This window comes from Orbicella faveolata, unplaced genomic scaffold (genome assembly GCF_042242905.1).
Source record: "Orbicella faveolata isolate gen_17 unplaced genomic scaffold, um_ofav_v1 contig_35, whole genome shotgun sequence".
Classification (NCBI taxonomy): Eukaryota; Metazoa; Cnidaria; class Anthozoa; order Scleractinia; family Merulinidae; genus Orbicella; species Orbicella faveolata.
In genome coordinates, this window is record NW_028301564.1 from 20,823,522 (window position 1) to 20,837,099 (window position 13,578).

A 13,578-nucleotide genomic window follows, 5' to 3' on the forward strand; every position below is an offset into this window, starting at 1 on the left:
TCTGGAATTACTTGACGCAGAAAATAGCAGCGATATAACCTATCGAGTAATTAGTATAAATCTACTACCTCTGATTGGTTACGCTACTCACGTTCTATTCTGTGACAGATAGTGAGTAGCATAGCAGCGAGCGCTGGGGACCGCTTTTTGTGTTTTCAAAGTGTCTGTGAAGAGGATTCAGATGAAAGTTTTAAACGACTAGTAGATTTAAACAATTAGATTATTCGCTCTCGATTTCGTGATAGTTGACTCGGACTGCGCCCTCGTCACGGGATAGAAATCTCAAGCTCATAATCTAATTGTTTAATTTCGCTTCTCGGGCAAATATGCTAGTTTTAAGAACATCAAATTTCCAAGGGGCAACTGTCAGACTAATGGTTCCGAGTTCCGCTCGCCAGTTCAAAAATCATATTGAAATATTTTCAACTTTTTTAGAAGAAAGCCGTAAAAGCCAAATGTAAAATTTAAAAAGGGAAATAAACAAAACCCGCTTAATACAATTTCACTTGTTTATTCTTTTATAAGCTCGCTTGTTTACAGAAAATTTTTCACGAACGAGTACTATCGATCCGGGTATTTTCCTCGGACGGGCACTATGGGCTGATAGTGCGCATGCCTCTCCGTGGATGAACACTTTCGCGTCACGTGATCAACTTAAACCAATAAGAATCGGAAAAAATTTAGTGGTGAACTATAACGAGTTTTAGTATAAATCTACTAGCGTTTTGTCACGAATGCTGCTCCCCGACTGGCCACGCTACTCACAATCTATTCTCTGATAGATAGCGAGTAGCGTAGCAGTGTGCCCATGTTAACAAAATGAGGGCCGCTTCTTAGCGTTTTCGAGGTGTCTGTGAAGAGGATTCAGATAAAGTTTTGAACCGCTAGTAGATCTATCCTAAAACAGTTAGCTCTCGGTTTCTCTGCGTGATAGAAATCTCGAGCTCATAATCTAATCGTCTAAGAGGAGACCCCGGAGAAGACTCGGACACCAAAAAATTGTAAATCGAGCCCAGATTCTCTCCGGCTTTGCGGTTGAGACTGGGTGGCACGAATTTTGTATTTTCGCTGGCCAACTTGTGGGCTCACCCTCATATGTATATGTATATGTATATGTATATGTATATGTATATGTATATGTATATGTATATGTATATGTATATGTATATGTATATGTATATGTATATGTATATGTATATGTATATGTATATGTATATGTATATGTATATGTATATGTATATGTATATGTATATGTATATGTAGTTTGTCCGTTTAAAGACGATATTCATTATTTATTGGTGACACAAAAACGCAAACAAAACTGATTGCGCGGATCCAAATGCATGAACAAATTCAGTAACAAGTTGTGAACAATTTACGTAAATTAATTAAGGTTAACAAGTAGATTGGCAATCATTTTTGTGATTTATATCTGCTTGCTTATATTATGGCTCTGCCAATTCCAAACCATCACCCTCACCCATCACCCTCCCCCGGCATTTACGGGCATTGACAGGTCGTAGGTCCCCACTATGGGACATTTGATCGCAAGAGGTTGCTCGCGATCGCGATCGGGGACGGGGCACTTGACAATTTAGTCAAATAAAGAGAAATGTAATTTGGAACTTTTTGAAAAACGAAAGCCAGCTGTATGCTTTATTCAACATCAAAAGGATTAACCCTACTGTGCGTAAGGAACATAGATGTAAATTATTTTCCTGATATATAACCCATTGGAAACTAGCTCGTATAGGTCTTCTACGTGCGAGAGAATCGAGGCGAGAAGCGAGTATGGTGTGGGTCGTTGGTAAGACAAAAGTACCTAGAAATTCTAACAGAAACCTTCGAAGGTAAGTTATTGACTTTTTTAATTCATAATAAAAGCATCGTATGAAAGCATCGCATTTTAATTCATAATAAAAGTATCGGGGGGGGGGGGCTGGCATGGGCGGGCTTGGAATTGACAGAGCTATTACTCCCGGAAAGAGGGCATTATCAGAACACGAGAAAAGCTTGTAAATCACGAGCAGTTAGGGGAGCGACTGATAAGCACAGGAATGCAGCGAAGTCTCCACATATACTCAAATGATTCCTTGTCAATCTCGTTCCCAGAGTCTTTCGTCTTCCTGCACTCCCGGCGCAGGAAGGTGAGAAAACCTGAGAGCGAATGTTCTTAGAACCCAGACTCTTATGCCCTAAACAACAAAAGATGGCGGACGTGGAAGATGAGGGAAGAACTTGTACATGCCATTAGGGACAGCGCGTCTCCCAACCCCAAAATGCATCGGGAACGAAAGAATATCGAGATCGAAATGTATTGTGGGCCAAAATATAATCAGATAGTGGGAGCCTGGTCTCTAACACTTGAAACGCCTGGTTGATTTCAGCTTTAAAACGCAGTTAGCGACCACCAGCCCACGTTTTCTCGAAATATTTCTGAAAGGAAACACAAATTATCCCTCGAACGTCTCAGTCAGAGAAATTTTTGCTCATCAGATCGGTTGTGCACCACGGTATTTATTATCTTGCAATTCATTGACCTATTTGTTACTAGTAAACGAACCTTAGCTTGTGTTGTGTATGTAGAAATTATATGTAGTTTCTTTAATTTGATTAACAATAATCATAACGGCTTGTCGTGTATTTAATGCAGTAATACAGAATTTCATACCGTAATCCCATTATAATTCCACACACATACCAACATTGAAAGCCTGAAAATGTATAATATAATATATAATAATATTTATCTGTTTGTTTTGTTTCTGCATGTAATGTTTGTTTCAGATTTGTTGCTTAAAAGCAGTAAAAACTCTAGAACAATATGAAATAACTATATGACAATATTGAAATGACAGTAGATGTCAGACATGTACTCAGAGTCCAATTTTCCTTAGAATGTTACTCGAGCCATGTACGGCAAAAAAATATTAAATTAATAGTAAACTTGTTGCAAAATCAATATAGTTCGCACTGTGCCGTTCAGTACTTACATGTACATGTACATACATATATCTGTGGTGGGGATCAAGTTGATAAAAATCCTACGGAAATGAGCTGATTGATCAAATATTTATGCAAAGCACGATGCCCAGTATTGTGATAGCTCACTGAAATTAAATGTGTGAAACGCAAGACTAGTTTCACCTCATGCCAATAATGATTTCACATGCTTATCCCTGTTCTATTTTACAGAACATCAAAAACATGGTCTAATATTATTATTAATACAAGCTGCTGGAATAGTCTTGAATGACTGCTCTGTCCTTTTTTTGCTAATAACAAAATGATTTCAGTTGAAAGAGACCTGGCATGTTCCATATGGGTCGTCCAGAAACAGTTAGAATCAGCTTTTAAAATTTCACTAGTCTGACCTGTAATGATTTCATATATTTTCTAGTGTGAAAATGTTTCCTGCACTAAATGCTCTAAATAATGACATCATCTTCTCTACTTAGCACAGCATCAAACAAACAATTTTGCCAAGGGACCTGCAGATCCAGGTTTTCATTATCCCTGGTGATCTTTTTCATTTTGATCAAAGTAAATTATGATGATGTTCTTCACAATGAGGAAGCTAAAGACCTGTGGATAACATAAGCCAATATCATAAGCCAATATGGCAGTAGCCTGCTAGAAGGCTAGTGTCAGGTTACACAGTTATCTCTAGCTGTTCAAATCGTCATGAAAACATGTACAGCCTGCTACTGATCATATCACAAGGGCCATTTTAGAGATGAAAACTTAGGTCAAAAGGTTTCTAAAAGCACTCCTCTATCTTTGTACTACACTAACCACATGTCCTGCATTTTTCATGGGGCAGTACATTTGGTTCATGTTAGAAGGAGTATTCCTTTCCAACATTGTTGTCTTTCTGTTGTTAAAGGATTTTGTGTTTGCAAACATGTGTTGTAAATATCAGAATAGTACTGGAAATGGGTCATGAAATAGGGTTTTACACATAATGCTCAAATTTGTTGTCATTATGCAAATGCTCGATGATCAAAAAATCTCACTATATATTATGCTCGAAAGACATCGGCCAGTTTTTGTCACTGTTATTCCCGCGTAATGCTAGATTCTTTTGCCTCGCTATTATGCTCAAAATAATGCCAGCACAATGTGTAAAACCATATAATGACCACTAATGGGGGTGAGGGAAAGATGGAGTGGTCATCAGTGGAAGTTGTGGCACTTCCACAATAAACAAACTAAAAATTTGTTTCACACTGACAAGAATATGGCTTCGTCTCTGCTCATGGGCGACACAAAATATAACCAGTATTGGGTCAGGTGTTGCAAGAAGATCGATTCTTTGATCACTGGACCCGTTAACCATCAGAAAAGAGGGCTGTGCAAGGCTACCACAGCTGCGTTCACCAGAGTAATAACACCACATGTATCAGTGCAACTTTGCGGGGAATAGTTACGGCATCGCCAGTCACATTCATGACCCTGCCAATTAGTCATACTGGGAGAGTGGGCAAGCACCAAATGACTCTTTTTGTGCGTTCCAACTTGTGGAATGTACCGTGCAAAATCATTGACGACATCAATGATGTCTGGGGGAGGTTGCCAAGCCAGCATCTTACAGTATATGATCTTCATGAAAGGTCGCAGCTCAACATCTACCAGTACCCAATGATTACCACCATTTTGAGGGTTGCCAATGAAAGTTTTGCCATATCTTTGTCCCACATTCAGAGTGAAAACCAGCCTTTTTAATGGTCCAGGGTTAAGTAACTTAGCTTTCCTCATCATCTCATTGTAGATATTAACAACAACATTGGGCATAGTAGCATGGTATCGTTTTGCATGTCATTAAGCTGTTTTAAAACCCATGTGACGTGATCAGTATAGACCCAGCCTTGCATTCCCGATGCAGCAAGACAGGCAAGCTCATCTGCAGTCAATCCTGTTAATTAGTAACAACATGATATACTTTTCATCAGTGTCGCGTACCCAAGTACATGGGGAACGGTAAGCGTCAACCACAGCGTACAAAACTTGATTTTTAAATTACTTTAATGAATCAGCTATCGTACACGTGCGGTGAAAACTACAAGGCAAATTTGATTGCGTAATCAGAAACGAACCTAAATAAATAACAAGCGAAAATAGAAATCATAAAAAGCAAAAAAGCGATCAATATGTGCAATAGAAACTCACGTCTGATCCTGCGTTAGCGAGGTAAACACATAGACTCCAAGAAAATAACTCAAACTCCTGACTCCTAAACACTCGGATGACCCCGATACTGAGATGACTGCGTGAGTTATGTAAGCGGCTGGCTTTTAAAGTAAATTGATAGCTAAATCACATGATATAAAACGCTCTGATTAATGATTAAAGGGCACGAACAATGAAACGATAGAAACGATAATAAAACTAAACAGAGCTGTAATGATAGAGTAAACAAAAACGATCTCTTATACTTTGAGCGTTCAGCACACTCCTCGCCCAAGGATTCTAATCCTTGTTACTTATTTGTTACATGTCACTATTCAGTTTGGTTTTGGATCAACTTCTTCTCCGTCATCAGGCAATAGTAGGACAAGCTCCTTGATGGGTCGTAGGTAGGTCTTCCTTTCTCCGTCTCTAACAACGTCAACTTTAACCTTTCTAACTCTGTCATCCTCACTTCTTATGGCCTCTGAGATTCGTCCCAGTGGCCAGTCGTTGCGGTGCTGTGACTCGTCTCGCATGAGGACGACATCTCCGACGCGTAGGTCTCGCTGCATCTCTGTCCACTTCCGTCGGGGCTGCAAGCTTTGTAGGTACTCCCGTCGCCATCTCGTCCAAAACTGATCTGCTAGGAACTGAACACGTCTCCAGCGACGACGAGCGTATATGTCAGGGCGTAGGAACTGACCTGGAGGAGGTCCAGCTGGGCGTGTTTTCATTGTCAGTAACATCGCAGGAGACAGAGGTAGTGGGTCGTCTGGGTCGGATGGCAGCGCAGATATGGGTCTGGCGTTAACGATGGCTACCACCTCAGCCATCAGTGTGATAAGCAACTCGTGTGTCAGCTGAGGCCTGCCCAGTTCGGCAAACATAGCATCTAATACTCGACGGATGGTATTGATTTGCCTTTCCCACACGCCGCCAAAATGTGATGCGTGGGGAGGGTTAAACTCCCATTTGCATCCGTACTCCGTCACAAATTTCTCCACTTTCTTGTCGTTGAGCTCCGACACTGCTTCTCCAAGCTCTGTTTTGGCTCCGATGAAGTTAGTTCCTCTGTCGCACCTAAGAAGCGTAGCATGGCCTCGTAGCGCGAAGAATCTCCTCAGTGCGCAGATAAAGGCGCTGGCATCCATGGCCTCTAGGACTTCAATGTGTATGGCTCTACTGCTGAGGCACGTGAAGACCAGACCCCAGCGTTTAGCATTCGCGGTTCCTCCTCTTGTTTTACGCGTTTGCACCGCCCAAGGCCCGAAAACATCGAAGCCCACGTTAGTGAAGGGAGGACAGACTTCAGTCCTATCAGGCGGAAGGTCTGCCATGCGCTGCTCCAGTGGTGGTCCTCTTAGCTTCTTGCAGGGAACACAAGCTCTGACGACTTTCGTCACAGTGTCATGACCTCCGATGAGCCAGAATCCTGCCTGTCGAATGGCTCCTCCAGTAATCTGTCTTCCTTGGTGGTGCACCTGGAGGTGGTGGTGTTTCGCTACAAGCCGTGACACATGGTGATTCTTTGGCAGTATGATTGGGTGTTTTTCTCCGTACTCCATCTCTGCTCTCCTTAATCTGCCTCCGACGCGCAGGATCCCGTAGTTGTCAAGGAACGGGTCAAGGTGGTACAGATGTGAGCCTTTGAGGGATTTCTTTGCGCCGTGCTGAACTTCTCTCGGTAGCTCGGGCTCCGTCCTGGCATCTCGCAACAACTCCCTAAGTGCTGCTCTCTGTGTGGTGCTTATTATGACGCGCAGAGCTTGATCCCACTCTTCGACTGTTGGGAGTCTACGTTTGCGCGGTCCTTTAGGCACTTCACTCCTAGGGTTAACTCCTCGTGCTTTGGAGTCTCTACGGCGTTTGAATTCTCTTGCCACAACGATAAGATTGGCGACTGCGCGCTGCAGGGACCTTAAGGAAGAGAACCTCTGGAATCTTTTTTCCCAAACGTCTGGTTCTTCGCCTCTTTTATCCATTGTGACTTTGGCCCTGAGCACTCCCTTGCGAACTTCAGGATCACTCGCGTCGAGTGTGAACGTTTCATCCGGTCGAGGGGTACCTTGTGGTCTTTTAAGGAATCCTGGCCCTCCGAGCCAGGTCGATGCCATTAACTTGTCAGGGGGAACTCCGCGCGTGGCCAAATCTGCTGGATTCTGCTCACTCTCCACATATCTCCACTGCTCTGGGGTAGACAGACTTCTGATTAGCTGTACTCGGTTGGCCACGTAGACGTAAAAACCGGCGGCTTTCGTTTGTGATGTAGCCTAGCACTACTTTCGAGTCGGTGTAGTATGTCACCTCCGAGATCTTTACGTCAATTTCTTTGATAACTCTCTGAGCTGCTTGAACTGCTAGCACTGCTCCGCACAGTTCGAGTCGTGGGATGCTTGTAGGGTTTACGGGGGCAACCTTGGCTTGACCGTAGACGAGAGACGTGGACATCTCGTTTACTTCGTTGAACTGGCGGAGGTAGACTGCAGCTCCAATGGCGTCCTGACTCGCGTCAGAAAAGGCGTGTAGTTCCACTCTGGTCACGGTGCCAAATTCCTTTGGGTGGTAACAGCGGGGGACAGATAGGTGCTGTAACTCCAGGAGAGAATCTCTCCAGCACATCCACCGGTTCATCATTGCGGTAGGAAGAGGGTCGTCCCAGGCTAAGGGGGTTTTGTTCTCGGCTCTTCGCTCCCCCATGAGTACGAGCTGCTGTAGTATTTTTCTCCCCTCGAGCATGGCAGGTACCGCAAAACCGAGCGGGTCATACACAGAGTTGACAATAGACAAGACTCCTCTCCTGGTGAATGGTTTCTCCGGTGAACACACCTTGAAGGTGAAGGCATCCGTCTCCAAATCCCAGAAAACTCCTAGCGACCGTTGCGCGGGCAGACTGTCGCTGCGCAGGTCGAGGTCACGCACATCCTTTGCTCGGTCCTCAGCGGGAAAGGCTTCCATGACTTCCACCGAATTTGACACGACTTTGTGTAGTCGTAGCTTAGCTGTGGCTAGGGTGGCTTGTGCACCTTTCACCAAGTCTATCGCTCCTTGGGCGGTCGTCAGCGAAGCCAAACCATCATCGACGTAGAAATTGCGGCATATAAAATTCTTGGCCTCCTCGCCGTACTTCTCCTCGCCGTCTACCGCCGTTCTGCGAAGTCCATACGTGGCGACTGCGGGGCTCGGTCCATTGCCAAACAGGTGGACGTTCATGCGATATTCTGTGACGGGTTTCGACGGGTCATTATCCTCGAACCACAGGAAACGAAGGAAGTCTCTGTGTGCCGGGTCTACGTGGAATGAATGGAACATTTGTTCGACGTCGCACATGACGGCAACATTCTCCTTGCGGAAACGCATTAGAACTCCAATGAGGTTGTTCATCAAGTCAGGGCCAGGTAAAAGCACTTTGTTTAACGACACTCCTCTAAACTCGCAACTCGAGTCGAACACAACGCGAATAGTGTGCTTTGTGTTATGGTAGGTCGCGAAATGCGGTAAGTACCAAGAACGCCCAGGGGGAGGCGGAGCGTCATCGCGCGGGACAGGAGAGGCGTGGCCCTTCTCGATTATCTTGCCCATGAACTCCAGGTAGTCCACTTTCATTTCAGGTTTCCTGTTGAACATCTTAAGAAGCCCTTGTAGGCGTTGCATGGCTTGGGCTCGGTTGTCTGGCATTGTCTGGCGTTCATCACGAAATGGCAAGGGCATTTCCCAGTTACCACTTGCGTTCTTGTGTATCCCTCTCTCCATAATCTCTAGAAAGGCGCGGTCCTCGTGGGAGAGATTGGGCTCGTTGTCGTTTCGCGTAGTCTTGAAGATACTATCAGGGGGGCACTCCAAAGGGGGGTCTGTGATCTTGAATTGGTTGGGGCAGGGCACCAGTTCGTAGCTTCCGTCTCCAGGCTCCTTCTCTCTCCATGTATTAGTGGACAGATTTGTGAGGCGGGCGAGAATGTGCGCAGGGCCACTAGGGAAGTCGAGGCACATCTGACCACTGATAGTCCAGCCGAGGGCCAGTCGCTGCCCCCAGGGTGCTCCTCTCGGGCCATTCCTGGATTCCCTAACCTTTAACAGTTCTGGTGCGTCCCGGCCGATTAGCAAGTGAACTTTGGCAGTCTCATCTAGGGGAGGTATTTCGCTAGCTATGGCCGTCAAGTGCGGGAACCTCCTCGCCATGCTTGGGGTTAGAATCTCACGTTTGTCCTGTGGGATGGTATCGCACTCGGTGAGGGTAGGCAAGACAAACTCTGCTCCACTGATAGACCGTACTGTGATGCCAGCTACTCGCCGGCCGTATTTCTCCTCTCTCTCACCGCTGCATGTGGATAGGAAGTATTTCTCTAGGGGCCCACCTGCTCCGAGGTCGTCGGCTAATTCGCTGGTGACGAGAGAGCTGTTGCTCTGCTCATCGACGATGGCGTAGACACGCTTGGTAAGGTGTGGGCTACGCTGGCTATAGACGTCCACCAGCAGGGTTTTGCTGCAAGACACACCTCCTGTAGGTTCACAGAGTGCAGTGCATTTCGCGCTGACTGCTTCATTCTCCGGTTTGGGGGGCGGCTGTTTCTCCTTGTGCAGTAAGGCACTATGGCGCTTGTCCCCACAGATCGTGCACTGTATAGGCGTGTTGCACTCGCTTGCAATGTGAGCGTTGCTGAAACAGCGAAAGCACAGGCGCGCGTCCATTATCCACTGCGTGCGTTCTTCCAGTGTTTTTGCAGCGAAGGCCTTGCACTCCGATAGGTTGTGCGCGCTGCTTTCGTGATATGGACAATGCTTACTCCTTGTCTCTCTCTTTCCGGAATTCTCCTTCTTCTCTTTTCCGGGAACTTCGTTGTTTTCAGCCGGGGATCGAATGCCTGTCTTGAACGATTTATGATCTCGCTCCCTGCGTTGTTTTGGCGGGGGAACGTGGGCACCATCCTTACCAGCGAGGATGTTCGGATTGTTCTTGGTCCTGGCTTGTTCCTGAACAATTTTGGAGAATCTGGAGAAGGGGGGGGTACATTCCTCGGTGGCTGTCGGAATAATTCGCGATTTCTATCTCCCATTTAGTGCGGACGAATTGTGGTAGTTTCTCGGCTATTGGTTGGATAGCGCTCGGGTAGTTAAGGCATGCGAGTCCCGGGAGAAATGTCACTTGACTTTCGATGTCAGCACAAAGATCTGCGAACTGTTGCAGTTTATCGTTTTCGTGCTCGCTGAACGTCACTGTGTTTCGCAGGCGCTCTAGCAGTTTGTTACTGATAACCCCAGCGCTTCCAAATCGCTTCTCAAGTTCCGCCCACAAATCCCTTAGCAACGCGACGGGATCGCGCATTTGTCGCTTCCTGTAATTGTCAACCAAGCGCTGTGGTGCTCCGCTAGTGAAACTTCTTAAGTAGTTAATTTCCTGAGTTGGGGACACATCAGTATCCATTAGCATGGCTTTAAAGGCACTTCTCCAAGGGTGAAAAAGGGTAGGGTCCCCCGAGAACACATCAGGTTGGCATTTCGGGAGATTTTGCCTAGCCAGACCAGCTACTATTTGTTGGTTCACGACTGTGAGAGAGTCAATTAGCTGACTTCCGGTCATATCTTTGAACGGAGTTGAAGCTATGAGTGGCTGTCGATGGAAGGTAGTGTTTCGATGCTCTCTGTGATCTTCGTTAGTTAAATTCTGGTCTGGCGGATCTGGGTTTGGAAGGAGGGGAATTCGCTGTTGAGGTGTTTTTTCCGATGTCTTTAATTTTGGGGCGGCGGACAATAGTGGCTTTGTTGTCTCTGACGCGCTTAGCGGATCATGTTCGCACTCGTGGCGAAATGAATTTCCCGTGGGTAGGGGGCCAGGCGTGAGAGAAGAGTGAACCCATTGTGAAGTGCGCTGCTCTGTCTTAATTTTGGGAACTTTGAACTCTGGCAATTCTGACTCCCTTTCTAAGTCTTCTTCCAATAGGGCGTTCTCAAAAACTTTGAGCTTAGCATTTGCTATCGCGGCTTTTTTATCCGCTCCTAAGATCGCCATCTCGGACTCAAACCGTGCATTCTCTTGTTGACGAATTCTTTCTGCCTCTGCGTCGCGCGTCCTGCGCTCGAGTTCTTTTTGCGCTATTAGCCGCGTGTATTGAGCTTCTTCTTTCGCTGCTTTAGCATCGGCTAGCGCTCGCAACCTAGCGATTGTACTGCTAGTTTTCGAGACTGATGAACGGCGCGAGGAGTGACGAGAAGAGACAGATCGTAACTCCAACAATTTGCTGGATTGTCTACTAATTCTATTTTTTAACTTCTCTACAAGTAAGAGGGCCCTTTCTAAGATATGGTTCTCTTCATCGAGGTGAGCTTCTCCTACGTGATCTTCGTGTGAATCTTGGCCGTACAGGTCAAGCAACTCCTTCAACAGCTTTCCGAATTCTTCCGAGGCGACTGCGAGTTCACGCGCGACGGTCTCGATTTCGCTGTCCTCGCTTAACTCTTCTACCGATTTCATTACACTAAGGAGCCTTTTACGAGATTTCGTAATTTCCCTTCGTTTATCTTCAACGGCGTTTTGCAGGGCCTTCGGTGTCAATTTTATTCCCCTTTTACTTCTAGCTCCGGTCTCATTGGTTCCGCCGACATTTGGCGGTTCTGCATCTCGGCTTGCCATCGTTGCTGGCTCCGTATTTAAATAATAAGATACGGCTTACCTCCTTTCGTCGATCGCCCAGACTTTTCACTGTCGCGTACCCAAGTACATGGGGAACGGTAAGCGTCAACCACAGCGTACAAAACTTGATTTTTAAATTACTTTAATGAATCAGCTATCGTACACGTGCGGTGAAAACTACAAGGCAAATTTGATTGCGTAATCAGAAACGAACCTAAATAAATAACAAGCGAAAATAGAAATCATAAAAAGCAAAAAAGCGATCAATATGTGCAATAGAAACTCACGTCTGATCCTGCGTTAGCGAGGTAAACACATAGACTCCAAGAAAATAACTCAAACTCCTGACTCCTAAACACTCGGATGACCCCGATACTGAGATGACTGCGTGAGTTATGTAAGCGGCTGGCTTTTAAAGTAAATTGATAGCTAAATCACATGATATAAAACGCTCTGATTAATGATTAAAGGGCACGAACAATGAAACGATAGAAACGATAATAAAACTAAACAGAGCTGCAATGATAGAGTAAACAAAAACGATCTCTTATACTTTGAGCGTTCAGCACAATCAGGCTTTATTAAATATTTTCTAAGGGAGTGGGGTAATAGACCTAAAAAAGTGGAGTTGGAGTAGGCTGCTAGCGGACAAAGATGTATATAAGATTATAAAGTTCTAAGCGTCACTGGTTTCTAATTCAACAAAACTGTGATACTGTATTGGAGATGGCATCCCCCAACCCCCCCCCCCCCCCAACCCCCTTTCCACCCTTCGACACCATGTCTAAAACCCTAATCGCATTTTTTCAGCTACAAACTAAGCATATCCCATTTTCTATTTTACATCATTTTACTTTTTCGGGCCCGTGCACGCATTTTCGTTTTGTTTATCTTCAAAATTACATAAACTTTATTGCATATTTTAGCCGGTTCCAGTACTAGTTCAGGATATACCTGGAAAAATAAGCCTACACATCACGACATCACTCCACATGAAGTCATTTCTTAATTTTTCTTTTAAAAAAACTTACCATAACTTGGTAGCATATCGTCAGTAGGATTGTCCCAGATCATGGCTTTGAATTTGTCGATCGATTTCTCGCCGAGTTTTGGGCTGGCGAAAAGCTTTCGAAAACCACCTCATCTCAGTATTGTAAGCGCTGGGTTTGCCCTGTCGACGGCTCAACTTTGCAAGGATCATTCTATACATAAATATTGAACAATGCTTGGAGCAATTCAAGTGAAAAATTTTATTCAGGATTTACCTTACCCGCTAAAAATGATAAAATTAACCAGGCCTACTAATGTTAGAGACCAGGTTCCCGCTGTCTTGTTATATTTTGGTCCATAATACATTTCGACCTCGATATTCTTTCGTTTCCAAAGCATTTTGGGGTTGGGAGACGCGCTGTCCCTAATGGCATGTAGAACTTGTAAGGAATGTGGGAAGAGTTTTAATAAGAAATGGAGGCTAGAAGAACATAAGAGGTCCCACACCGGTGAGGTAGGTATATATTGTATCCACTGTGCAAGTTCTGTCGATTTTTTATGTGCGAAAGTGTAAATTTCTAGTGAAAATCTCGATCTCTTCTCACGTGGCGGGTACGTTTTGGTTCATCACCTGTACGTGGGTATCAAGAGAGGTCTGTTTGTGAAAATTCCGCGGATTAAGGGATAATGTCAGAAGCAAATAAGCACGGATTTTCAGGAAAAAAAAGAACCTCATTTCATACACAGTGATTAATTAATTCTTTTTTCACGGCAAATTATTTTGGTAGAGGTAG

General features: G+C 45.0%; 3 protein-coding genes, 1 long non-coding RNA gene and 1 pseudogene across 5 annotated transcripts in view; 2 read left to right on the plus strand and 3 right to left on the minus strand.

Annotated features, from left to right (window-relative positions):
* Positions 1–13,578, plus strand: part of LOC149103707 (uncharacterized) — a 153,962-nt gene that overhangs the window by 50,746 nt on the left and 89,638 nt on the right. The gene's annotated exons all lie outside the window — the stretch shown is intronic.
* Positions 2,498–12,926, minus strand: LOC149103709 (uncharacterized). Its single transcript, XR_016201767.1, has 2 exons — positions 12,826–12,926; positions 2,498–2,714 (listed from the first exon to the last, which is right to left on the minus strand). It is a non-coding gene; the product is annotated as an uncharacterized LOC149103709 (long non-coding RNA).
* LOC149103710 (uncharacterized) lies at positions 5,008–7,408 on the minus strand. The gene is made up of 2 exons (XM_089272536.1): positions 5,170–7,408; positions 5,008–5,059 (listed from the first exon to the last, which is right to left on the minus strand). The coding sequence occupies exon 1, from the start codon at positions 7,281–7,283 to the stop codon at positions 5,505–5,507; it is 1,779 nt and encodes a 592-aa protein (XP_089128662.1). The 5' UTR covers positions 7,284–7,408; the 3' UTR covers positions 5,008–5,059; positions 5,170–5,504.
* On the minus strand, positions 7,158–12,534 carry LOC149103711 (uncharacterized; annotated as a pseudogene). The gene is made up of 2 exons (XR_016201765.1): positions 12,082–12,534; positions 7,158–11,971 (listed from the first exon to the last, which is right to left on the minus strand). The product of XR_016201765.1 is annotated as an uncharacterized LOC149103711 (transcript).
* LOC110060273 (uncharacterized) overlaps positions 13,212–13,578 on the plus strand; it is a 29,449-nt gene continuing 29,082 nt past the window's right edge. Inside the window, exon 1 of the mRNA XM_089272535.1 lies at positions 13,212–13,282. Within this exon, the coding sequence (XP_089128661.1) occupies positions 13,212–13,282 (71 nt within the window). The remainder of the gene's footprint in view (positions 13,283–13,578) is intronic.

Excerpts from the sequence above, each read along its gene's own strand:
- LOC149103710 (XM_089272536.1), bottom strand. The coding sequence starts at position 7,283 with ATGGCATCGACCTGGCTCGGAGGGCCAGGATTCCTTAAAAGACCACAA.